Source organism: Panicum virgatum, chromosome 3K (assembly GCF_016808335.1).
Source record: "Panicum virgatum strain AP13 chromosome 3K, P.virgatum_v5, whole genome shotgun sequence".
NCBI lineage: Eukaryota > Viridiplantae > Streptophyta > Magnoliopsida > Poales > Poaceae > Panicum > Panicum virgatum.
This window is the reverse complement of record NC_053138.1, coordinates 44,034,940-44,062,307: the sequence shown is the minus strand read 5'-3', so window position 1 is coordinate 44,062,307 and position 27,368 is coordinate 44,034,940. Positions and strand designations below refer to the sequence as shown.

General features: G+C 47.1%; 1 protein-coding gene across 3 annotated transcripts; it reads left to right on the top strand.

Annotated features, from left to right (window-relative positions):
* The first annotated feature begins 16,677 nt into the window (after positions 1 to 16,677).
* LOC120699263 lies at positions 16,678 to 20,629 on the top strand. Of its 3 annotated transcripts, none has more exons than XM_039983191.1 (5): positions 16,678 to 17,837; positions 17,978 to 18,028; positions 18,135 to 18,185; positions 18,575 to 18,640; positions 18,755 to 20,629. In XM_039983191.1, the coding sequence occupies exons 1-5, from the start codon at positions 16,795 to 16,797 to the stop codon at positions 20,370 to 20,372; spliced, it is 2,829 nt and encodes a 942-aa protein (XP_039839125.1). In that variant the 5' UTR covers positions 16,678 to 16,794; the 3' UTR covers positions 20,373 to 20,629. The 3 variants fall into 3 exon arrangements, with proteins under 3 accessions (XP_039839125.1, XP_039839124.1, XP_039839126.1); XM_039983190.1 differs by having other exon boundaries at positions 16,680 to 17,852; positions 17,981 to 18,028; XM_039983192.1 differs by lacking the exon at positions 18,135 to 18,185 and having other exon boundaries at positions 16,680 to 17,852; positions 17,981 to 18,028.
* The last annotated feature ends 6,739 nt before the right edge of the window (positions 20,630 to 27,368 follow it).

The window sequence follows — 27,368 nt, the reverse complement described above, 5'->3', positions numbered from 1 at the left end:
AGTACAATTTGGACACCCAAGACAGAACTACCAAGTTTCTGCGCCCGTTTTAGCTTTTAAAGGCGGACCGTCCGCCCCCATGGACCGGACGTTTCGTAGTTCATTTTGGACCACCAACAGAGCCAAAAACGATTCTGTTCGAGCTCATCCGAGATAATGGCGGACTGTCCGCCCCCAAGGAGCGGACCGTCCGCAGGTCTATTTCCAGCAGAAATGTACCTCGGTAAAACGGCCATAACTCTTAGCTCCAATGTCCAAATATGGTGATCTTGGACTATATGGAAAGCTTATTCAGAGGGCTACACAACTCAACTGAATATTTGATCCAAAACACAATGGATCAAAGTAGTATTTTACTCCAAGAGCCAACCTAATCTCCGAAGAACACCGAAAAGCCTTTCTTGCTTCCTCAAGTTGATAAACATCAACTCCAACTCTTTCTCCTTTGCAAATGTGCCAACACCACCACATGAACAACACCATGTGCATGTGTGTTAGCATTTCACAATCATTTTCAAAGAACTTTCACTTGATCTCACCACGCCACTCGATCCTAGCAACATTGCAATGTTAGATCGCTCAAGTGGCACTAGATGACCGATATGCAAACAAGTTTGCCCCTCTTGATAGTATGGCTATCTATCCTAAATCCGGTAATGCACTTCTCTACACAACCTTTGACCAGTGAAATGAAATGCCCTACAAGTCATACCTTTGCCTTATGCATTCCATTTCATCTTCCCAAATGTTGATGCCACACAAGCACCAAACTCCATCAAGCCTTTTGATCATCATCATGAGTCAACACTTGGCTTGATCTTCCTTGAATGATATGATCCATTCCATATCATCACATGACCTCTTTGGTCCATCGATCTTGACCTTGCTCGCTCTTCACCGTTGCCTCGGTCCATCGGCGCCAAATCTTGCCCAAGCTTCACCGCCTCGCGGTCCCTCGCTTCAAAGCCTTGACTTGTCCTTCTCCATTGCAACCGGTCCATCAAGCCAAGCCTTGTCTTGATCTTCTCCACTTTGGTCACATAACTCCATGTCATGTCTCATATGCAATGAGTTCCTCCATCACACTATATGAGCATAGCATCAACCCTTAGCCATTTCTCCTCCATGGTACATGTCGCTCATACTAGTGTCTTTGTATGGACTAATCTCCTATGTATCTCGGCATAAACACTTATTAGTCCACCTAAGTTGTCACTCAATTACCAAAACCAAACAAGGGCCTTTCACCTTTCCAGGTGAAGATCAAGAAGAATGACAGACAAGTAACACCTATGAACATGAGTGCTACACCAACTACAACCCCTCGATATGCCTCGATGAAGGAACAACTACAGAAGGAAACTTGAACTCCATACACTTGATGTTTTGCGAACTCCAAGTGTGGGGGAGGTATGTGAGTGCCTCAAAGTAAGTTCTTTCTCAATCCATATCTTGTCTTTAAATTGGTGCTAGTCCTCGCATCTTGCTCCTTAAAATATATATATATAATTCAAAAAAAATATGAGAGGAGTTGCCGTGGTAACAACATTGAGTCTTCATCAACAAGACACCATGGTAAGTGCTCTCAATGTCCTGCTTTTGACATTAAACAAAGCCCTGCCGGGAGGTCGCCCGAGGATCACCAGAGTAAGTTTCATGGTGAGAGTAAAGTCTAGTTTCAATAAATTGTAGGGCTCCCTGGTTCTTAAAACCGGCAGAGCCATTATTTTTTTTCCACTATCTCGTTGCATACAGCACCAGGTACAAGTACAAGTGTGGGGGAGATCTCTCAAGATCATCATTGTCATACACATTCGAGATCTCCCATAGATGCATCGCACAACATCGTCTGCACCAACATGATAAGAGACAAGGCAAGGACACCAAATTCAGCCAGCCGCCTAGTGGTTTGGCTGAATCACCATTGCCTTGATCCCCACCCTCTTAAAGAGCGATAGTATGTGCATCCTCTCTACCTCTCAACTCTCTTTGATTCATGAGTTTGAATTATTTTTAAATCTTACTCGCTAAAATCAAACTCAAAATGAATCAGTGTATCCGCCTGCTCTACATGTTTCCTATGGTTGGCTTGCATATGATTTATTCCATGCTTATCACCTTGATGCTTCTGAACAAAAATCCTTAGGAAACCATGCTTATCTAAGTAGTTGATGTTTGAGATATGGTTTGGATGATATGATCTTCGCTCCTTTTTGTTTAAGTGCTTGGGAACTTTATTTGAAAATTTGGAAAACCCTTTGCGAAGCTCCTCTTTGATATGCCAAAGTCCAACCAAAGCCATATGATGATACCTCTTGAAAACCATATACACATATGCTGCTTGTTTTTGCATTGAGCTTTGTCAAATTGTGGTGACCCTTGACAGAACTCTTTTCATGCTTTCATGATCAAGATTCATGTGCACACCATATACCCCCCTTGCTATGCTTCTTTGAGAAGTTAGCATTGTACCATCCACTCATTCCACAAAATAAATGCTCCACTATATGTGTTGGTCTCTCACTCTCTCTTCCGTTTTTGTTAGGAAAAAAAGAAGAGAGGCATGGGCTATCGAGAAAAAAAATATGGACACATGAAGGTCCAAGTATTGAAAAAAAGAAAGAAAAAATGTGGGCACAAGAAGGTCCATGAAAAAAAGAAGAAAAAAAAGATAGTCATGCTCTCAAAAGAATTTATATAGGGAGAGAGATCATACAAAAGGAGTTTCCATTCCATCCATCACAATCCATGTGTGGCAGAACCGCCCGACATAAACTGGCTTAAGTGCGCTAACCATCGTTGCAAAGGCAATTAGGTTTAACTCGCACAGCAGACGGAGCACATTGGAGGTCCGTCGGGTAAATTCCCGATAAAACCACTCAAACCTGGATCGAACAAAGCAGCATAACTCACGCGAAGGCGAGTCCAGAGAAAACAACACTACACCATACATTACAACACAGAGAGTTTAACATAACTGAAGGATTACAAACCAAGTTCCATACTTAACAAAGTACTTTATGAAGCCAACATAAAAGAAGTTCACCAAAGTCCTTTATTTAGCAGAAAGTAAACACGAGAACTAACGACGATAAGGGTGTCATGATGAAGCCCGCTTCATGACATCACTCGCTCTTGTCATTGTTGGCCGGGGACGTTTCCCATTCCACGGACCAACCAGGTGGGAGAGTGCAAGGCCAGGTCAGACTGGCAATCATATCCTCAAAGGTTTCACCTGAAACAAATTATAGCCACAAGCAAGGCTGAGTACACTAATACTCAGCAAGGCTTACCCGACTGAGGGTATACTTAGCCCTTTATCTAGACATGCAAGGTTTTTAGTCTGAGGGGTTTGTTTTGCCGAAAAGCAGTAAAGAGTAGATCCTTAATTGCAGGTTATAGTTTTCAGGTTCTAGTTCAATTAACTATTCTAAGTGAGCATCTATCCAAAAGCATACATGGTGAAAACAATTATCTTTTACCATCCAACCAACCAAATTCATCATCATCATCTTCCACTTCTTATTCTATGTGGCAGAAGAGTTAAGCAGTCCCATTATCCGTGTGAGGTGGATGATTCGAATCGAATTTGTTAACCTTGCAAGGCAGACCTAAACACACGTCACGTGGTTACTCCCAGAGTCACACGTGCAACATTTCCCCTTTCTTTCCGGGTTGTGGATCAGGGTCACCGTCCTCGACTACAGAGTACGATGACTCTGCACCCGCATGTGCGCGCATGAGAAACGACGTTCAAAGAAGGTGAAAGTAAAGTCCACTTGCTGGGCCAATCAGGTACTTATGCTTACCGGTTATCATATTTCTCGGCATGTGGTTAGTACGTTCAAACACTTAACCACCACTACCACACACTGCGGCCTTATCAGATTCCACTAAACAGATGGGGCATCACAAGTACCACAGTCCCGCCCGTAGGCCTTATAGTTGTAGCAGGTAGTAAACATCTAACTCCTATAATTCTCGCGAGTGACAGGAAATCACTCGACTTCTACCGAAATATTAGCATAGCCAACTAGCGACCTACACATACTAGTGTTCAAGCATAGGTACCTAGGATCATGCATCTAAGGTTCCAATCAACTCCTGTAACTTAAGTGCACAAGTAGATAGTAACAATAATAAGTTGCATAAATTTAAAATAGTAGGACATGCTCCGGGGCTTGCCTTCCTGGGCGTAACTAGTTCTGGGCTCTTCCGAAATCGGGTTCGGGTCTTCAGTAGCTTCAGTTAGATTCACTTGAGCTTCACGCTGCTCACTCTCGGACTCGGGCACCAGCTCATATGTTCCGTCAGCGAGAGTAGTAGTATCTATATGAGATGCAATGCACATGGGTGAGTCATTGTGATGGTAATAATTTATGAGTTAGTTCACAATAAAAGTGTAATACAACAAGACTCAAATTAGAAAATAAAACACTATCATTTTCCTTTCATTGGGCAATCGTTTATAGAGTAGGAAAACAATATTAGTTAGTTCATATAGTCAAGGTGGGGTTTTCATCATAGACCAAAACACCCAAAAGTTGTTTCCTTTTAACAACACTAACGATAACATGCTTTGTCCAAAACTGGTTATACTTAGTTTTCTGAGTCTCAAAATTTTACAGAGAAGCCTACACACAAATCTAAACACACTTTAAATTTATCGGAATTTTTCTAGACATAAAACAGGAGTAAACAAATTGACAAATTTAGTTCACATAAAACAAGACTAATTAGTATAGAGAGTTACAAGGTGTTTTTGGGACTCAAAATTTGTAGGCTAGCTTAACTTCTGAAGACTAAGCCACATTAAAATTTTCAGATTTTTCTAGATGCAACAACTATTTATAACAAAATAGCACTATTTTTATGGATCAATTCACAGAGCTAGCTACACAAATCTAAAAATAACGAAACTTGGAAAGTGGTGTTCATCTAGTATTTTAAGTACATAAAAAAAGTTTCATACACATATCTATAACAGAACATCCAGAAATAAAAAGATAATTTATTCTACTAGATTTAACTAAGACTAGGGTTTCATCTAGTTAAAAGTGTTAACTGGAGCTCAAATGTTTACACAAAACTAAACATGCCATTTATTACCTACCAGCCAAAAATCATACATAGAACTCCCAGAATAATTATAGTCTATATAATCTAATCTTTTTCCTAGATTAAAATATATACAGAAAATAAACATGTTCATGTAATGAAAGTTCTAGATCTAGTAACAAGGAACTCAGATCAATTGAGTTTGCATTTTTCCTATTTTTTGATGAATTTATATCGAATTTACAAGTTCACTGCTTTGGAAACACAAAAAGGAAAAAAAGATCTTTTTGCGCAGAGGCCCCTGGAAGAAGAGTTTTCCTCACATATAAGCCCCTGGCCGGACTTGGAGACAGGGGAGGCGGCGGGCGGCCTGATTCCAGCGCCTGCGGCGGCCGGCGGTGAGGGGGAATAGGGGGAGGAGCAAGAGAGCGGCGAGAGGAACCTAGGGGTGGGCTCGGTTGGGGCTGGGGTGGCTGGAGTGGGCGGCGCCGCGGAGAGCAGCGGCCGGCGGTGGCGGTGAGCGGCGGCAACAGCGGTCCGTCGGGCCTGGGCGGCGGCGAGTGTGTCGGGGAGCACCAGCGGAGGGTGAGGGAGCTAGCTGTGGGGTCGGTTGGGCGCGAGGAAGGGCGGAGGAGGGGGTTCCGCGGGAGACCGGCGAGCGGCAGCGGGCGGCTCTGGACGCCGCAGGGAGCTCGGCTCGGCACTTGGAGTAGGGAGGAGAGTAGAGGGAGAGGTAGAGGGCTTGTTTGCAAAGCAAAAGGAAGGGAGGAGAGCAGGGCAGAGGGCGCAAGCGAGCGGCGAAGTGGCACATGGCACGGCTCGGCGCGTTCGTCGCCGTGGCACGTCGACGGCCATCCTCGCGGTGCGTGAAGGGAGATGGCGCCGCGTGGAGAGGCCGAGAGGCTTCGGGAGAACCAGAGACGGGGAAAGCGGCAAGGGTGTGGCGCGTGGCCGGTGGCCTCGCGCTCGGCCGGCGCTGAACAGGGGAGGGAGAGAGAATAGAGAGAGAGAGAGAGAGAAAAAAAAATAGAGGTTTGATTCAAATTCGAATTTTTCTCAAAAATTTTCTTTTGAAACATGGAAAACTTTGAAAATGAAAGTTGTAGAGAATTTCGAATTCTACTCTTTTTGTTTCAGGCACCAGTTCGTTTGAGACTCAAATCAATAGTTAATTTGAAATCCCGACGAAAGTACGTTATTAGTCGATTCGAGTTTGAATTCAAACTTTCTTCAACTTTTGTATGGAAACTCGAAAATATTTGAACATAAAAGGTGTTTCACATTGAAAATGCTACAACTTTGGTTTTGGGCAAAATTTCGTTTGAGCTATGGTTCAAAAATTATTTTCAGATCACGTTTGGTAAAATTTGAATTTATTCAACATTTCATGTGACCTTATTCAATTGGAATTTAATTCTTCATGCCAAAATTCTAACATCACCTATCAAGGATATTGATGCATTTTATTTTGCATTTCATGGTGAGTAGGAAAAAATTACACTACTACCCTATACCCGATGTATCCCACCCAAGTACAAGCACATACACACACACATGCATTGCAACCATAAATGTATTTAATTTGGTTTTTCTTGGTTACCGATGCATGATGCTTTGTTTAAATTCTTCTGTTTAGCATTTTTAATTACTTGGGTTGTCACACCATGCACATGCACATCTTGATCTGATTGTATGACTTGGTTTTCTCTTTCGATCCGGTTTTTGACTTTGCAATACATGTGATACAAGTATGCGTTATCCTTCATACTCTACCTTGAGCTCCACATATAGCCATAACTAGAAGTAGGATGAAGAGAAGGCAAGTAAAATGCCTTGGTAAGGACACATGCACATTGAGTAATCCGAGAGAATCAAATGAGGAGCTAAGCAATGTTTGTTTTGAAACTTTATTGAAAAATCCCAAGCTACTTGACATGAGGAGCTGAAGTGACTTGATTCAATATCGCTCCATGCCTCAACTACCCAAGATGGCATGATAGACACTTCAAAGTTCACAAGTACAAGGTATGAGTTGGAATATCTCTTATGCTCGCTTCATATCTTTGGAAGTCATGTTCCACCTTAGTCCTTTCTCCTTTACTCGAGGACGAGCAAAGGCTAAGTGTGGTGGTGTTATTGACGGCTACTAAGTACCAAATTTAGGCCATCAATTCCTGCATAAATACATAAAATGTGAGCATCAACATAGTGGTAGGGGTTTACTACTGACCATTTCTACGAGTGTTGGTAATTATTTGTATGCAGGTGAATTAATAGAGAAAACACACTTCAAGAGCAGGTAAACACACTCCACAGATCAAGGCAAAATGTGCAACTACATACAAGGATCAAATGGACCACTAGATAGCCTCACATGGGAAGGAATGCAGCCCACAAGAAAGGTGACACATCATCAATCCGTGGCAACATCCTCTCGACGAATCAGACGTATTCACAAGGATCCACGAGCCCACCAAAGCTTCCAAACCGCCTTAAGACAAGCCATGCCCCACATATATGAAATGGGGGCCCACCTAGTAGTGTCCCGGTCAAGTTTGGGGCCGAACGGCCACATTTACTAGTCGGCCGACCAACAAGGTCGGCCAACCATAGGTCGGTTCGTCTCGGGCCCATCTTCCATGTGTTGGCTCCCCATTTGATGCCAAGGTCGGTTCCAGGAGGCTCAGGGATGAATTCACGGCAGAAGAGGCCACGGCACCCCTATATAAATAGTAGAGGTGGGGCTCCAAATGAAGACATCCATCAAGTGCTCTCTCAAGCCTTCTCTTGGTTTAGAGTTGTCTTAGAGTAGGGAGAGAGTAGAGGTACTCAGGAGGGCCGTCGGTCTTTGGCGCTCTTCTCCATTTTGTTCCTCTACGAGAGTGAGATAGTGGTTCGAGAGAAGTGCCGGGGTGTCAGCACTCTGCTCCCAGCTTGTACCTCTACGGATGCTGCTACATTCTTTGGTATTTAGTAAGTACTCGTGGTTCCTATCTCTAGTATTTTACTTGGTATAGTAGATGCTAGTAGTGCTTGTAGTTGAGTGAGATCAGTTCTCTTACTCGCGGGTTCGTCGCTCTATATTCGTATAGAGTGCTGTAGTTTGCTACGGGGTACCAAACGTAGTTAGACTGCAGTAGTAATCTATAGTGTAGACGTGGTGTCTAGGCTAGAAGTTATCCTTCGTTTGGCTTATATCCCACGGTTTGTTGGAGGTAGGCCGTAGGTGGTGACAGCCCTATTGGTCCTTTGTAATCCTCCACGTTCGGATATAGTGTAGAGTTGTTGGCTAGAGTCGACTGGCGGACTAGTTGTAAGCCGATGCCCGAAGCGAGTATTGTGCCTGAGAGATTGACCTTTAACTCACTTATAGTGCTATCTCAGGAATCCTCTCTATCCTTCTACCTATCTTGGTGTGTCCTTGGACCGATTAGAATAGAAAATAGTGCACACACGTTCCCTGTGGATTCGATAATCCTTGGAATACTCTGAGGTGAAAGCTACAATTGTATCCGTGTGCTTGTGGATTTATTCGTGACGCTAAAATACCCAACAGTCACTAGATTCCGCTTGAGGATTGAGCTGCAGAGGGCAATAGCCTTTGGTGGAGCAGATGTCAGAGACATAAGAGGTAATAATGCAGGACTAAGATTGCAGTTTGAAGAATGGCAAGAGTGGGAGGAAGGCTTTTTACTCCCATAAGTTTGGGTAAGAGTGGTGGGGTTAAGGAAATCACTTAGAGAGTATCAAAACCTGTGGGCAGTAGGCTCTATACTGGGATCAACTCAGGTTGTGGATATGGAAACAACAAGGAAAAATGACTTTGGAACAATCATGGTGGCAGTCCTGAATCCCCTGTTAATTCCAGCTCGTATGGATGTTGTTATCGAGGATCATTACTTTGAACTAGAGTTCGAGGTAGAGAGTAAAGGTTTTGCTGAAAATAGGGAAGAAGTGGAAGTGAATTGGAATCGAGAAGTAGATGACAATGGAGAGGAGGAAGAGAGCCCTGAGCAAAACTCTTCAAATAAAAGAGATCCAAAAAGACAAAAAGGCACTGGTCGTTTTGCAGCTCGAGAGGATCTTTCCTAGTAAATGGACTTGGGAGCTGTTAGAACAAGATAGTAACAAGTTTGTCACTAGATTCTGGTCAAGGATTGAGCTGCAGAGGGCGATAGCCTTTGGTGGAGCAGATGTCAGAGACATAAGGGGTAATAATCCAGGACTAAGATTGCACTTTGAAGAATGGCAAGAGAGGGAGGAAGGCTTTTTACTCCCATAAGTTTGTGTAAGAGTGGTTGGGTTAAGGAAATCACTTAGAGAGTATCAAAACCTGTGGGCAGTAGGCTCTATACTGGGATCAACTCAGGTTGTGGATATGGAAACAACAAGGGAAAATGATTTTGGAACAATCATGGTGGCAGTACTGAATCCCCTGTTAATTCCATCTCGTATGGATGTTGTTATCGGTGATCATTACTTTGAACTAGAGTTCGAGGTAGAGAGTAAAGGTTTTGATGAAAATGGGGAAGAAGTGGAAGTGAATTGGAATCGAGAAGTAGATGACAAGGGAGAGGCGGAAGAGAGCCCTGAGCAAAACTCTTCAGATAAAAGAGACCCAAAAAGACAAAAAGGCAATGATAGTGAATCCAACCAGAAAGATGTGGAAGGACAACACTCCAAGGATGAAGTTCAGGGAGCAAGGCTAAACCTGAATGTAGTAAGTTTCAGGGAGAAGGTGATGAATTTGTCTGAACAAGAATTCACAGCTTTCCAGAGGGAAAAGGCTGATGAAATTGACGTAGCCATTGACAGAATCCTGTAGGAGATGGCCAATGTAATAGTGGCAGAGGCTGATAGGGTGCGTACTGAAGATTTTGAGCAGAATGAGGATAGCCAGATTGCTGCTGAGAATGATGAATGTGTTCATAATCCTGAAGTGCAGACTGAGGTAGCTGATTGCAGGAATGAAATTGTTGATCCAAACCAGCAGGAAATTATTGTTGTGCAATCACCTCAGAAGCCAATTGACCTGAAAGCAACTGCAGCAATTCCTGAAGTGGTAATCTCCCCTGTAAGGGCTAGCCCCAGATTGGCTAAGAGTGCTGATGAGAATGTACTACAGAAGGCTACTACGAGAACTGCAGAAAACAACCTGGAAGATATGAAAGGTAATACTGACAATCCCTCCTTGTTTTTACTAAATCATGATTCTGTGGTCTCTAGTTTAGCTCATTTAGGAGTCAGTCTAGTTCCTGCTGCTATAAATGATTTGTGTAAAAATGCTTTTAGTTCAGCCAACCCAGAAATACTAGAGTATTCAGAAGGTGCTTGTGCTGATAGTGAAGAGGATGAGGAGAGTATAGAGGAAATTGAAAGTTTAGCAATTAAGAAGCTATGTGGGGAATTCTTAGAAAAGATTTATGATGATTGTTGACGGTTACTGACTGTCAGGTATCAATATTAGGGATACCCGATAGTGTTAATTAAGAGTGCGAAACCCCTAACAGCCCAGCCCCTTGGGACGCGTCCGTGGGAGCAGCTTCGGTTCGCCCGGCCCCGCACAGTCCCTCCGTCTCGCCCGACCCCTGCGCAGGCATCAGGCCAGTCTGCCTCGCCCGACTCCTGGTCAACTGATTTCGAGTTAATCAGACCGGAGAGGCCACGTCCTATCGGGATGTGTGACCAACGGAGGCAGTACAAAAGTTGGTGGCTGACGTCATCAACAGCAAAGTTCACCCATCCTGCATGACGCCACAGTGACCAGTACGGTAGTACTGTGGCCCTATGCAGGCTCGGATTCACTTGTTCCCACACTCTTGTGCGTTCAGGCCGTGTTTAGTTGTTTACATGTAAAAATTTTGTGATGGAATTTTATTAATTTAAAGTACTAAATGAAGTCTATTTACAAAACTTTTTACACAGATGGATTGTAAATCGCGAGACGAATCTAATGATGCTAATTAATTCATAATTAGCAGATGGATACTGTAGCATTACTATTGCAAATCATGGATTAAGTAGGCTCATTAGATTCGTCTCGCGATTTACAGCCCAGCCATGTAAAAAAAATTTTAAATAGACTTCATTTAATTTTCTTTTGACGTGTTGCATTCACATTGAGTATGTTTTGACATGTTACTAAACAATTTGTCTTTGTTTGCAGGAGATTCGAAAGGAGGTGGAAGAGATTGGACAGGTGAATGTCGTGCACGTAGTCACCGACAACGGCTCGAACTACAAGAAAGCATGCAAGGAACTACTAAGTGAGGTGTATGAACACATAGCTTGGACACCTTGTCTAGCACACACCGTCAATTTGATGTTGAAGGATATAATTTGAAGGCTTGAACATGGTGTTATGATCAAGCAGTGCAAGCAAATTTCAAATTGGTTACACAATCATGGTCAGTTGAATACAATGATGAGGGACGCAATCGGTGGTGAGTTGGTCAAGTGGAATGCATCTATTTGGAACCAACTACATGTTCCTAGAGAGCATCTATCGGTGGTGAGTTGGTCAAGTGAAATGGCAATGCGGATGGCGATGGACCCAAAGATATCCCCATGTAAGAGTTACTCCGTACGACATTGTTGTTTTCTCTATTCGAATATATTGCTTACATATTCGGTTGCACATGCAGCGTCCTGGTGGATGATGTTCGGATCAAGCACTCCAAAGCTGCAGTACCTTGCCATGAGGCTTGTTTCACAATGTTGTTCGTTCAGTGGATGCGAGCGGAACTGGAGTACTTTTGCCTTGCTGCATACAAAGGTTTGCAATCGGTTGTCGTACAAGAAACTTAACAAGCTTGTCTATGTCAACTACAACCTTCGTCTCCGACTTGAGGAGGTCTCCGGCCCACCGATGAGTGAAGAAGGTGATTTTATTGACCAGCTGGCCAATCTTTTTTTCTATGATGAGAATAATCCGGTGCGGGAATGGATGGAATATGGTAGATCTAACCGGGCTCCAGTTCTGGACAAGGATGATGATGACGGCGACATCCCTCTCCCGTCCCATCTTGTCAGAGATCAAATAAACGTGTCAGATCTACGTGAGGCTACGGGGGTTGATTCCATCAGCGATTGGGCACGTAAAAATGTGGGTGACACTCACCTAGGGAAGAGGAAGTTGCAGAAGGGGCCTACGAAGGGTGACACAAAGTGTCGAAAAGGCAAAGGAACAGCAAAACCAGTAAGCAGCGACACCGAGACTGATGATGGCGAAGGTGAGTGTAGTCCTCCGTATCAGGAGTCCAAGGATAGCACCTCAGCCGATGATAGTGATGATAGTGATGGTGCTGATGCTGATGCTGGTGGTGGTGCTGGTGGTAGTGGTGGTGGTGCTGCTGGTGGTAGTGGTGGTGCTCGTGGTGTCCGTTTCATAGGTATATATTGCACATACAAATACACACATATTTCTGACTATGAGTATTGACTACTAATTATGATATATGATTGATTGCAGGGGAGACTCAGTTCACACATGCTACTCAGTACACCGACCATGGAGCACCGCACTCATAGAGGAGAACAGGTGGACCGACAGACTACGACACTCCACAGTGAATTTTGTGGGGCACTGGACTGAACCTCATGGGAGGTCGGGAGGCATTTTATTTGGAGTGAATGCTGATGAGATAGATGTTGGTAGCATAGAGGATGGGGACTTCTTTGTGAAATTCAGACTAAGAAATAAGTTGGATGGCTTCAAGTGGGTGCTTGTGCCTGTGTATGGTGCAGCACAACCTGAATTCAAGGAAAGGTTCTTGACTGAAGTGGTCCAAGCTTGTAACAAAGAAAAGTTACCACTTCTAGTGGGAGGTGATTTCAACATCATCAGGAACCCTTGTGAAAAAAAATTACAGCAGATTCAGTGCAAGGTGGCCTTTCCTTTTTAATGCAGTAATTGATGGTCTGGATCTCAGAGAATTGGAGATGTCAGGAAGGAAGTATACTTGGGCAAATTCACTAAAGAACCCAACTTTTGAGAAATTGGACAGAGTGCTTACGAGTACTGAGTGGGAACAACATTGTCCACTAGCTACTGTGGTGGCTTTAAGTAGGGATATATCAGATCACACACCCCTTTTGTTGAATACAGGAGAGGTAGAGAGATGAAACAAGCAGCACATGTTCAAAGTCAAACTAGGATGGCTGTTAAAAGAAGACTTCTTTGAGCTGGTTTCAGATGTTTGGAAAAAGGAAAAAAAGGGGAAACAATGCATTACAGAGATGGCAGAATAAGATTAGAAGGTTAAGGCAATTCCTTAGGGGTTGGGTAGTGAATCTGAACGGAGCTTATAGGAAGGAAAAGCAGGAACTTTTGAGAAGAACTGAGGAACTTGATAAAAAAGGCAGAAGAGTGTATCCTGAACCAGCAGGAGTTGGACCTCAAACAATGCTTAAAAGAAAGGCTGGCTCAGCTTCTGAAGAGCCAAAACCAAGAAACTACTTCAAGGTGACAATAATACTAAATAATTTCAAATGGTGGCAAATGGCAAAAGAAGGAAGACTAGGATCTATAGATTCGAACAAGAGGAAGGGATAATAGAAGCAGAGGAGAAACCGAAACAATACGTTACAACATATTATAAAAAAATTGTTTGGGAAAGCTGAAAGAAATACTTGTCTGGTCCTTGAGGAAGAGAATAGAAAGAGGTCAGAGAAGCAGTTTTCCAAATGAAACACAACAAAGCCCCAGGACCAGATGGATTTCCTATGGAATTTTATCCGGTATTTTGGAGTCATATAAAAGATGACCTAATGGCCATGTTTAGGGACTTCCACAATGGAAATCTTGACTTGTATACTCTGAATTTTAGAGTAATAATCTTAATTCCAAAAATGCAAGAAGTTAAAATGATCCAGCAATACAGATCAATCTGCATGTTGAATATTAGTTTTAAAATCTTTACCAAGGTTTTAGCTAACAGGCTAACATCAGTGGCAAATAGAATAGTTGAACCATCTCAGAGTGCCTTCTTACCTGGAAGATACATTTTGGAAGGGGTAGTGATACTACATGAGACTATTCATGAACTTAAAAGAAAGAAAATAAAGTGGTGTCCTCTGAAAACTTGATTTTGAGAAGGCTCTCTTCCCTTTAAGTACCTAGGAATCCCAATGCATCATCATAAATTGACCAATAAAGATTGGGGCCAAATAGAAGAAAGATTTCAAAAAAAAGATGAGTAGTTGGAAAGGAAAGTTGCTGACAGTAGGGGGTTGGTTGGTGTTGATAAGTTCAGTTTTGACCGGCTTACCCTTGTTTATGCTGTCTTTCTTTAGAATTCCTAAAAGAGTTCTCAAGAAACTGGATTATTATAGATCCAGATTCTTCTGGCAGTGTGATGAGCATAAGAAGAAATATACACTTGCCAAATGGAGTGTCCTGAGTACACCTAAGAGTGTAGGAGGGCTTGGGATGACAAATCTTGATACCCAAAGCTCTTGCTTATTAGGCAAGTGGTTGTTTAAACTGTTAACAGAGGAAGGCACTTGACAATTGCTTCTTAAGAGGAAGTATCTAAGTAATAAAACTCTAGCACAAGTCACTAAAACAGTTAGGAGATTTCCAGTTTTGGTCTGGTTTAATGGAGATAAAAGAGCTTTTCTTTCAAAGAGGAAAATTTCAAGTTAACAGTGGTAAACAAACAAGGTTCTTGGAAGACTGTGGTTGGGTCAGAAGCCTTTAAAACAACAGTATCCCTCTCTTTACAATATTGTAAGAAGAAAAATCAAACAGTAGCCAACTCCCTTAGCACGATGCCCCTAAATATTTCATTCAGAAGAGCTCTGGTAGGGGACAAACTGAGATTATGGCATGAGCTAGTCTCAAAAGTACCGAGTGTAACTCTATCAGATGCCAATGATTCTTTCAAATGGACCCTAACAAAAAACTCTGATTTCACTATAAAATCAATGTACAAGGACCTAATGCAGATGGTTACTTCACCCTATAAAAACATTGTGTGGAAGTTAAAAGTGTCACTGAAAATAAAGGTTTTTCTATGGTATATTCAGAGAGGTGTTATTCTAACAAAGGACAATCTGTTAAAAAGAAGATGGAAAGGGGGAAGTAAGTGTTGCTTTTGCTCTGAAGATGAAACAATACAACATCTTTTTTTCGATTGTCACGTGGCACAGTTTGTGTAATGCAGTTTTCTTGGCCTTTGGAGTCAAACCACCTACCAGTATTGCTGACTTGTTTTGGCTCTTGGTTGAGAGGTTTTCCTCAGAAACTCAGAAAACAATTCTTGGTAGGAGCGGCAGCATTGTGCTGGGCCACATGGCTAAGTAGGAATGATGAGATTTTCAACCGAAAACTCCCTAACTCATATCTGCAGGTCATCTTCAGGAGGACACACTGGACAAGACTTTGGTCATAGCTTCCTAAAGAAGAGGAAAATGATCACATGAAGAGGAATTGTCAGTTCATGGAAGGTCTGTTGCTGGAACTTTTTGCAAGAGGAGGCTGGAACTTCAAGCATAGAGTGACCTACTAGCTATTTTGTTTGTTGGAACAGAGTAGTTCAAGTTATGAACTGTTATTAACTTTGGTTGTAGCGTTTGCTAAGCAGTCTGTGTACTGCATCTTTGTAATTTGACTATAGCCTCTCAAGTGTGAGAGGTCAAGGTCGGATTTTCCTTATTCTAAAAATACAAATACATATCTATCACTATGCTCTAAAAAATGATGGGCATCACCGTGAATTTTTTTAAGTAATCTTAACTTTGAATTTGACTCTTTTTCTTGTTCATACTCCGTATGTGCATCCTAATGACTAATACAAAAAAATGTGCATGCAGGTAGCTCTGTAGCCTCGATTTCCATGTTCTTTCCACTCATGTATTCTCTCTATGGTCTACTTCATCGTTCTCTCCTTCTCTCTCCACACGTGTCATGAAATTTATGATTTTAAAGCTACATGTTTTGAATGGCTGAGAAGATAGGAGCGTGGGATCCCAAGTTCCGCATTGGTCTTTCTCTCTTCTTGGTCATGGTGCAAGAATACAGAGAACCAAACAACGCCCTCTACACGTCAGCTTGGCTAGAGAGGGTGTAGCTCACTGGTGCGGGGCAGGCTGAGCCCGTGCGTGGAACCAATCATGCCCGAACTTATATAATTTAGAACCGGGTGTGCCCCTAAATTTGGTGTGGCTTTGAAAAATTGGGACGAGCTACATCTCTATCCAAAATAATTATAAATTATTTATTTTTGGACTAAATAGTTACGGACGGCCTATCTGATTTGGGTTCGATTTTGCAGGTTCGATAGAGTTTTTTTTTTTGCGAGGAACAAGTTCGATAGAGTTAATGGATGGGCTTGGACATTACTTTTAGGCTCAAAGTAAATTGGAATTTTTCTTAGCCCAACACAAGCCTAAGCCCATGCTGGTCCACAAAATGCAGAATCGAGAAGACGAGCTTGTCAGCTTGTGTGTGCTTGCGTTGACCTATCCGTTCCGCGTCAATGGACACGGTCTTTGCCGGTTGGAGATCGAGAAGTTTCGTGGCAAAAGCCAAGAGGGGAGCCACCTTCCTTGCCGAGCTCCCCTACACGACGCGCGCGCTGGGTCAAGTCGCCGCTAAAGTCGAATAGAAAACTCCCAGTGTGGACGCACGTTTCAGCGTCTCCAAGACTGTCTCCAACCACCACCAGTCCACCACAGTTTGGAGATCGGCGGCAGGCTGCAGGCCGCACCCGAGGCGAGCTGGGCCGGCCGGCGATGGCGGGGTCCGGCGGCCAGGACGACTCGTGGGAGTACAGCCTGCGCAAGTACCTCCTCCTGCTGGCCTCGCTGGTGGCCACGGTGACGTACGGCGCGGGGTTCAACCCGCCCGGCGGCGTCTGGCAGGCCGCCGACCGCGACAAGGGCCGCATCGCCGGCGACCCCATCATCCGCGAGACCAACCACGCCCGCTACCTGGCCTTCTTCTACGGCAACGCCACCGCCTTCGCCTCCTCGCTCGTGGTCATCGTCCTCATCCTCATCCTCTCCATCCTGCACGACCGGGGCGGGATCCGCCGCCTGGCCCCGGTGCTCGCCATCCTCCGCTCCGTCATGGTGCTCGACCTGCTCAGCCTCATGGGCGCCTACGCCGCCGGCACGTTCCGGGACGTGCTCACCGCCGTCTACTCCCTCGTCCTGCTCGCCGGCGTCGTCGCCTACCTCGTGGTCCACCTGGCGCCGGACAAGGGACGGGACGCCGGCGAGCCGCCCGCGGCGCCGCAGGAGGAGGAGGAGGAGGAGGAGGAGGAGGATGCCGACAGCGCGGAGGGACAGCGGCCGGCCCGCGGGTCCCCTGCGGAGGGGACGGCGGCGGACAAGAGCGCGCTGCTGCGGCTCCGCAAGGTGCTGTTGCTGCTGGCGACGTTCGCGGCGAGCGTGACCTTCGCGGCGGGGCTGAGCGCGCCGGGCGGCTTCTGGGACCACGCCGAGGACGACCACCGGCCGGGCGACGCGGTGCTCAAGGGCGGGCCCCACGACGCGCGCCTCAAGGCCTTCTTCGTCTGCAACACCACCGCGTTCGTCGCGTCCCTGCTCATCCTCGTCATGCTGCTGGAGAAGAGGCTCTATTTCAGCGAGAAGGTGCGGTCTCGGGAGCTCTACGGGCTCATCGCCGTCGTGCTGCTCGGCCTCGTCGCGGCGTACGCCGCCGGCAGCAGCCGGGAGGTCGACACCACCGTCTATGTCACATCTCTGGTTGGGGCCGTCGTTGTGTGCGTTCTCGTCCAAGTGGTGTTTGTTTGCCTCTTCAGTGGCAATGGCAATGGCAATGGCAGGTACAGACGGAAAAACATTACCTTCTGTTCTCTTCCACTATCTGCAGATTAACCGATTTCCAGTATGCAATTCAACGTTGCATTCCCAGAATTTCTTTGACGGTTTTGTTTTCCCTACCATTTATCAGTGATGGGCAGCAACAGCAAACCCAAGTCCCTGACAATGGCAATGGCAGGTATGGATGAAAAACATGTCCTTCATGTTCCTACTCTTCAGGATACAACTTAATTCTGTTTCTCTGTAATTTTTGACGGGTTATTGATTCCTCTGCTATTTATCAGTGAGCAGCAGCAGCAGCAGCAAACCCATGGTCCTAATAATTGCAATGGCAGGTACGGGCTGAAGAGCAATCAATCAATTCCTACATGTTCGTATTCTGCAAATTATTACTAACCATCGTTTTCAAAGACTTGACACTTTATTTCCTAAAGCATACTCCAGTTTTCTATGCTGCTCCTCTTAAAATACTTCGAGAATGTTCTAGAGACATTCAGATATGACTTTATACAGTCATTTGGGCAGTTTTTTTAAAGAAAAGTTGATCATCTTGGTAATCATGCGTTGGTTCAAGTATTTAGAAATGAAATGAAGATCAGTACTAGTGACTTGTGACATTACAGTACTTCATTCATTCAATTCTGTCTTTCTTTTAGTTTTGACGGGTATTCAATTCTGTCTTTCTTTTAGTTTTGACGGGTTTATTGTCTTTGCTATTGGCCAGTGATGAGCAGCAGCAGCAGCACCACCACCAACAACAACCTCCGCAGACTCTCAACGGCAATGGCAGGTACAAACAGAGCACCCATCCTACTTGGCTTCATCAGGCATTGCAGCATGCAATTCGATACAGGCTTTTCTTCAGTTTTTGACAGATCTGTTTATTTACTCTGTAATTTGATAGTGATCAGCACGAGGTCGAAGATCAACAAACTACCAAGCTGGAGAGGGCTCGCTCCCTTGTCCTGCTGCTCGCCACTCTCGCCGCGGCCATCACCTACCAAGCAGGCCTCAACCCGCCGGGCGGGCTCTGGCAGAACAACGACCGAGGCGGCCGCTACATGGCCGGCGACCCGATCCTCCTGACCGAGAGCCCGAGGCGGTTCAAGGCGTTCTACTACTGCAACTCGATCGCCTTCGTGGCCTCCCTTGTCGCCATCATCCTGGCGAGGATGAAGACCCTGCACCACCACAACGCGCTCGAGGCCGCCATGGTGCTGGACCTGTTCGGCCTCATCGGCGCGTACGCCGCCGGGAGCTGCCGGGACGTGAGCACCTCCGTCTACGCCGTGGCCCTGGCCGGCGCCGTCCTGGTCTACGTGGTGATCCACGTCGTGTTCCTGACGCTGGACCACGAGGCCGCCGGAGTGCGCGGCGGAGCCTCGCCGGAGAAGGAGAGGAAGGCCGAGGAGTTGCTGGAGAAGAGGCGCAAGCGGCTGCTCCTCTTCGCGATCCTGGCGGCCACCATCACCTACCAAGCCGGGCTGACCCCGCCGGGCGGCTTTCTGGTCAACGACGACGGCGGCCGTGCCGGCGACCCCGTCCTGCTCAACAACTACCCGCGGCGGTTCAAGGCGTTCTACTACTGCAACTCGGTGAGCTTCATGCTGTCCATCGCCCTCATCATCCTCCTCGTCAACCCCAACCTGTACCGGCCGGCCATCCGGAGCAATGCGCTGTCGGTCTGCACGGCAGCCGGCCTGATGGGCATCATGGGCGGCTACGCCGCCGGCTGCACGCAGCATCTCAAGACATCCATCTACATCTTCGTGCTGGCGGCTCTGGTTCTCTCCTTCGTGGTTGTGCTGGTCGCAGTGTTCTTCGTGAAGCATCTGAGAACAACACAAGAGGACAGGCACAATGGTGCTAGCAACAGCAGCAGCAGCAGAGCTGCAGCTGAGAACAATGCCATGGGAGAGGAGCAGCCACCTCCAGCTGCCCCTGTCGTCGTCGCTGAGGCAGGGCGAGTTCGGCGGAAGAAGAAGGTGCTGCACGCCAAGCGCAAGTACCTGATGCTGCTGGGGATCCTCGCAGCGAGCGTGACCTACCAGGCCGGCCTGGCGCCGCCGGGCGGGTCGTGGCAGTCGAACGACGGCGAGCACACCGCGGGGGACCCGGTGATGCACGACAACCGGAGGCCCCGGTACCGGGCCTTCTTCTACAGCAACTCCACCTCCTTCGTGGCGTCCGTGGTGGTCATCGTCCTGCTGCTGCCGCCGTCGCTACACGAGCAGCCGTGGTGGCTCGGGGTGATGAACGCCACCATCGTGCTGGACCTGGCCGGCCTCCTGGTCGCCTACGCCGCCGGGTCCGGCCGGACGTGGAAGACCTCCGTGAAGGTCTCGGCGCTCGTCGTCGCCGTGCTGGCCTATTTCGCCATCCATGTGTTGCTGTCGCGCTGCAGCAGGAGAGGTAATAACAAGAAGACTGCTCCGGCGGCCTCCGCCGCCGACCCGAACGAAGAGGCCAACGGTGGGCTTCAGGCACAGCTCGAGCTTTCTGCTACTGAGTGTGTAGAATAATGGAGATGCCTGTCTTTGCATTTCATTTTTGGCCCCTTTTAGATTTTGTAGTCTACGTGATGTAAGTTGAGCTGTAGATCAGATGAGTACCTACCGTCAAGCTCTTAGTTTGAAGCAAGTTGAGGAGAGAGAGAGAAAAAAAAGGCAAAATCCCTTTTCTGATGAAAATTTTAAATCCCTAGTTCCCTACTGATCTCTGTCATTGAACCCCCTGGCTTGCACAAAGGCTCCATGACAGCACTCAGTTTCCAGAGGAAGGAACACCTCGTCTGCGTATTATGAACCTGGATGTGGCCTGACCTGCCTTTTTTGCGCATTCAGTTTTCAGAGCAAGGAACACATCACTCTTCAGCTGGCTGTGGCCGGTGGGGCGCTGATTTGCCCTGAGAAAAAAAAAACACTACTGGCTGCCTCTGGTTGATGCAAGGTTCCTCAGTCTCTGTCTGTTTCTGTCCTCCGCTGCATTTTGTAGTGTTTCTTTTGGGAAGAGATTCCTACGCATGGAAGGCCTGCAAAGAAGCAACAAACAAAAGACCGGCACATGACCTTACCACATGTGCCCGTAAATTTATTCTCTGCGCATACTACGAGGAGTACTCTACTACGTGTAATAATAAATTTAATTGGCTTTATTTAAATTTCTAGGGTTTATTGTGTTAGACTTGCATTGGATCTAAAATTTTATTCCTTAAGTAATTAAAATTTTATCATAGGTTTAAATTTTGGTGTTGCATTCAAGCTGGTGCATAGTTTTAATTATTTGAGTGTGGTTTGAATTCAAATTTGTATTTGAATTCAAACTTTGTTTGAATTAGAAATAGAAAAGAGAGAGGAAATGGAAAAGAGAAAACCCAGCCGGACTCAAATCAGCCCAGCATCCCAACCCAACCCAGCGGCCCACCTTCCTTTCTCCGGGCCCAGCCCGACCCCTCCTCCCTTTTCTTTTCCCATGTCAGCAGCCCAGTTGCTCGGCCCAACACTCCCGCGCCGCCTCCCGGTCCAGCTCGCCACACCCGTTCGCTCACCCCGCCTCGGCCCAACAGGACCCCGCTCAGCCCGCTTGCTCGCGACCGCGTCGCCCTCTCTCACTGCGCCCCCGGGCCCGCCTGTCATACCCCACCTCCCGCGTATCTCGCCGCGCAGCAGAGTCCGGCCGTGATCCCCGCGGCCTTTCCTTCTTGGCCCGCACGCCGAGATCTCCGGCAGCCCTTCTTTAAACGCCCCGCGACCCCCTGCACCCTCCTCCCCTCCTCAGCCGCCACCACAAACCCTAGAGCGCAGCCACGCCGAGCACCGCCGCGCCGTAGCTCTGCGCCGCCGCGGTCCAGCAGCTCGGCCACGCAATAGCCCCGGCCAAACCCCGCAATTGTTCCGCCCCGGCACCAGGAGCCTCGCCGAGCTCGTTTTCCCCCGGTCCAAGCCCTGCAAGCGCCGGAATTTTTCCCGGACCCCGCCGTCGAAGGTGAGCTCAAATTGGGAAATTGCTCGCCGCCGGTTTTGCCCCGGTCGCGCTGACCCTTCCACCGCCGCCGCAGGAGCATCCCACGCCGATCCAAGGAGTCCAGGGGCCTGGAGCAACCCGGTTTCGGCATACCTCCGCGAGCCCCGCCACAACCCGCCGCCGGACCTCGCCGACGACTCAGCTACGCCGCAAATCCGGCCGCCACAAACCATCGGTGAGCATCTTCCAGACCCCCTACACCTTTTGCGTTGGTTAGTTTGGACCTTGGCGCGCTCTAGTGCTTAGGGCACTGCACTCCGGCGAGGCTCGCCGCCTGCGCCGTCGCTCTCGCCGCCCTGTCACCTGCCGAGCCCCGTTTTTGGCCCCAGTAGTTTACCCATGTCACGTAGATGCCAACCGACCCCCCTGGAACTCTGTTTTTCTTACAAATAGGTCCTTGGATCTTGTTTTTAGCCTAGATTTTGCGTTTTAGCTCCGTTTTAGGCGTTCTCTATATCCACGCGATCGTTGTAATGCGTAGAATAGTTTTAGACTAGTTTAGTGTGCTGTTTTTATGTATTGTTGTACTATTTATTAGTGTTAGCCTTTGTTTGCATGTATGTTTATTGTTGTGCATTGTTTTGGCCATGTGTTCGTGAGTAGACGCTGATCCAGTTGAGGAGCCCCAGTACCAGTACCCGGAGCAGCCGTCTTCTGACCACTTTGAGCAGCAGCAGGAGCAGTACGAGGAAGGCAAGTATAACAGGAACAACCTATCATTTTAAATACATTTTCATACTGCATTTTAATACTGTATGCCTATAAGGATTTCCTAGCCATTTTATATCCTTTATATATCCTTTGGGTTGCATTTTGGTTAGTTGTGCTAGGTGTCGCGCTATAACACACTTGGTCCTTTTAAATTAATTTGATTAATGGTATATGCAACTTATTTATGAGAGTGGCTCTCTGTGTGGCTTGAGTGGCTCACTTCTCATTAAAATTGGTTTTGTTAGAAACATGGTTTAGGGGGCCAGCACGGTGCTTACTGCCTGGTTGGCCACTCTCCATAAGGACCGGTTCATAGAGCGACAACCTGGGACAACAGCGCTACCACAAAACTGGAATGGGACGGTCTTGGCCTACTAATTAGGCCATTTTGGTTCGGGAGTAACTTATCGACGGGGCAAGAGGGGAGTCGAGCCTCAATGGTGCCCAGGCTACGTGGCTTGGTCTGCGTACCCCTCGAGGTGGGTACCATCGTTGCATTGCCTGAATCCTTAGCGGTTACACCTTACCAACGTGTCCTTTGTAACGGCCTCGTAGTGAGTCGCTAGTCATCTCACCTAAGGAAGTGTGATGAACAACTAGCGTAGCTCACGACTTGTGGGTAAAGATGTGCAACCTCTGCAGAGTGGAAAACTAGTATACTAGCCGTGCTCACGGTCATGAGCGGCCCAGATCCTCCTTTTGATTAGTGGGGTTAACTCCTTCCGACGAGGGGGTGCCTCTCGGGGTTGCCTTGGTGGTTTCGGTTTGGTTCTCAGTAGTAACATGATTAATTTTGATTAATTACTATGTAACCGGGTTAATGGTAATTTATCAACTTGTAGTAAATAGCTTTAATAAAATTTTGCCAAGACTTAAAAGCTAATGCAGTCAGTCAGCCAACCTAGAGCCTCATAGTTTGTGTTATACTTGTTGAGTACAAGTTGTATACTCACTCTTGCCTCTTCTCTACTCTTTTTCCTCTTGGGATACTCTACTGCTGCTCAGTTCCTGCCGACGTGAGGGAGTTCACTCAGAGCTACCAGGACTACGAGGACTTCTAGGCGTTCGTCTCCCAGTCGACGTCCCTGTGGCGCCCTGCTTCCGAGAGTTTCTCGTATATGTTTTACGCTTCCGCATACTCTGTATCAGACATTTTTGTCATTAATATAATAAATAACATTCATATTCGCTTTATTATATCTTTTTACGTGATATGTGCTGTGATATACTGTTCATTCTGTTGTATATACGTGTGACTTGATCCTAGCACGTATATGATTGCTCGGTTTATGTCCTTTTATAAACCGGGTGTTACAGAGTGGTATCAGAGCCGTATCGACTGTAGAACGAAGCCTAGATAGAACTGGTCGAGTTTTAAGTCTTCTTCTCTCTCAGCCTTGTATGCTGAAACTATTTTGCTATTATACCCCTTGAATTCTATGACTTTTACCCGTCTTGCCTTGATTTCTCTCTCTGAAGAATAGTCTTCGTAGATTTTGGCCCGAATCAGTCATCTGACCACTTTGAGTATAAGCTAGGTGACCCTTTTATAATAATACGATAGAACGATCTGCGACGCATTGTGTTAGTCGAGTTGTGTGTTAAACTCGGCTAAAGTATAAATTTGAATGCTTGTGCTTATGCAAATTTCTGATTTGGATTTTTGGTTGATTGCATAGCTTAGTAGTTAAACTTTGTTTAATGAAAATCAGTCCTAAGTTAAAGTTAATTAATTAATAAATTGAATTAGATCGTTGGGGGTAAAACCATCCACTCTATTCCCTCTACCTTATCATGCCTTGGGTTTCCCCGGTCTTGTTTGTTGAGAAAGGATACCGCAAAGAAGAGGTGATATCCAGAGATTCACCGACGAGGACGTCAGTTTCTGTAAGGGGGTAGGGATGTGACACCCCGGCCTACAGATAGTACAAGAGAAGTTGAGAATCTCTCAGACGAAACAGAAGAGTTAGGCTCCAGTTCCTTTTTCCCGGATTTATGTAACACCTATCTGGAGTTTTTCTCTCTTCCTTGACCTTACCAATCTGTGTTTCCTCTTTGCCCCAGCTCAGATGTCGGCAGAACAAAAAGACCTTGGAGACAGTGCGATGGGTGATGGTGAGAAAACATGCCTGTGTTGCCAATTCTATGGCGTCCCTTGTCGTCAAGTTCGCGCGACTGAAGATGAAGCCACAACTAGGAGGAACCAGAGGCTGTTCTCTAGTACAAAGAGAAAGATGTCTCATCAAGAGCAGTTAGCAGAGGATTCCCTTTTCCTTGACTGTCCATCGGTCGATGAGCTACAGATCATCCAGAAGAGAAAGAATCCTGAGTGCTCTAGCAATACGCAGGTCGAGAATCAAGCTCTCCATGATTATGTTGATGGGTTGACTATCACTATGAATGTGATTCATCCACGCGGTCGCAACGAGTCCAAAGAGCAAGCAGCAGAAATGATGCAAGATGTGATGTTAAGTTCACAGGGAAGTCAACCAAGTAGCGCCATTCACCACCACCGCAAGTGCTACAAGTGCGGACAAAAAGGTCATTATGCCAAAGGTTGTCCACAGAAGCGCCTTTCACCGGATCCACGGCAGGCGGGACAGCAGGGGCGCCCAGCTCAGCCCAGGGCGCCGCTTCAGGGCAGAGTGAACCACGTGACGGCCGAGTCAGCGGCCGAGGCTCCTAACGTGGTTATTGGTACGTTCATGGTCAACTCCCATCCAGCTACGGTGCTGTTCGATACTGGTGCTACGCATTCCTTTATCGCACAGTCTTTTGTCGAGCATCATGGTATTCGTACTAACACATTAAAGAAGTGCATGTTAGTATCTTCACCTGGAGGACAATTGAGGTCTCATATCTCCTGCCCCAGAGTCATTGTTTCCATAGGGAGAGTAAAGTTCAGTACAAATCTGATGGTGATGGACACCAAGGGTATTGATGTGATTCTGGGAATGGACACTCTTGCCAAGTGGGGAGTCAGAGTTGATTGTGCTCAGCGGTCAGTTCACTTGTTAGCATCTAATGGCCAAGAAGTGACAGTCAGTGCTACAGAACCTTCTGGTTTTCTTCATCAGATGGAGGCTAGACCCACGGATGGTATTCGCTTGGTGTCTGAATTCCCGGATGTCTTTCCGGAAGACTGCTAGAAGAAGGAAGAGGAGTTGATGAAGACATATCCTAATTTCTTTGCTGGCCAGCCCAGAATCTCGGGATGAGATTCCTGTAAGGGGGTAGGATTTGTAACACCCTAATTTAATTTTCCTAGTTAATAATAAATTTAATTGGCTTTATTTAAATTTATGGTTTATTGTGTTAGACTTGCATTGGATCTAAAATTTTGTTCCTTAAGTAATTAAAATTTTATCATAGGTTTAAATTTTGGTGTTGCATTCAAGCTGGTGCATAGTTTTAATTATTTGAGTGTGGTTTGAATTCAAATTTATATTTGAATTCAAACTTTGTTTGAATTAGAAATAGAAAAGAGAGAGGAAATGGAAAAGAGAAAACCCACCCGGACTCAAACCAGCCCAGCATCCCAACCCAACCCAGCGGCCCACCTTCCTTTCTCCGGGCCCAGCCCGACCCCTCCTCCCTTTTCTTCTCCCGCGTCAGCAGCCCAGTTGCTCGGCCCAACACTCCCGCGCCGCCTCCCGGCCCAGCTCGCCACACCCGTTCGCACACCCCGCCTCGGCCCAGCAAGACCCCGCTCAGCCCGCTCGCTCGCGACCGCCCTCTCTCACTGCGCCCCCAGGCCCACCTGTCATCCCCCACCTCCCGCGTATCTCGCCGCACAGCAGAGTCCGGCCGTGATCCCCGTGGCCTTTCCTTCCTGGCCCGCACGCCAAGATCTCCGGCAGCCCTTCTTTAAACGCCCCGCGACCCCTTGCACCCTCCTCCCCTCCTCAGCCGCCACCACAAACCCTAGAGCGCAGCCACGCCGAGCACCGCCGCGGTCCAGCAGCTCGGCCACGCAATAGCCCCGGCCAAACCCCGCAATTGTTCCGCCCCGGCACCAGGAGCCTCGCCGAGCTCGTTTTCCCCCGGTCCAAGCCCTGCAAGCGTCGGAATTTTTCCCGGACCCCGCCGTCGAAGGTGAGCTCAAATTGGGAAATTGCTCGCCGCCGGTTTTGCCCCGGTCGCGCTGACCCTTCCACCGCCGCCGCAGGAGCATCCCACGCCGATCCAAGGAATCCAGGGGCCTGGAGCAACCCGGTTTCGGCCTACCTCCGTGAGCCCCGCCACAACCCGCCGCCGGACCTCGCCGACGACTCAGCTACGCCGCAAATCCGGCCGCCACAAACCATCGGTGAGCATCTCCTAGACCCCCTACACCTTTTGCATTGGTTAGTTTGGACCTTGGCATGCTCTAGTGCTTAGGGCACTGCACTCCGGCGAGGCTCGCCGCTTGCGCCGTCGCTCTCGCCGCCCTGTCACCTGCCGAGCCCCGTTTTTGGCCCCAGTAGTTTACCCATGTCACGTAGATGCCAACCGACCCAAACCCGGGTCGAAACGACCCCCGGAGCACCGGTTTTGGTGAACTCCGGTAAGCCGCCGCCGCTAGGCTCACCGCCGGCGCTGCTAGCGCCACCGCCCGCGCCCCAACCGCTTGTGGCCATTAGATCTTGAGTCAACGGCCTAGATTAGATCGCGGCTCGGTCCTTTTCGAACCGTCAGATCGAGATCCAAAGGCCCCGAGCGTAGATACCGGTTCGGCCTGTATTTTTTGCTAAAGAGCCCCTAAACTTTTCCATATTCAACCCGCAGTCCATCTTAATTCAAAA

Excerpts from the sequence above, each read along its gene's own strand:
- LOC120699263 (XM_039983190.1), top strand. The coding sequence starts at position 16,795 with ATGGCGGGGTCCGGCGGCCAGGACGACTCGTGGGAGTACAGCCTGCGC. Across the intron at positions 18,029-18,134 it reads CCTGACAATGGCAATGGCAG|TGAGCAGCAGCAGCAGCAGC; the intron begins GTATGGATGAAA and ends GCTATTTATCAG. Across the intron at positions 18,186-18,574 it reads CCTAATAATTGCAATGGCAG|TGATGAGCAGCAGCAGCAGC; the intron begins GTACGGGCTGAA and ends GCTATTGGCCAG.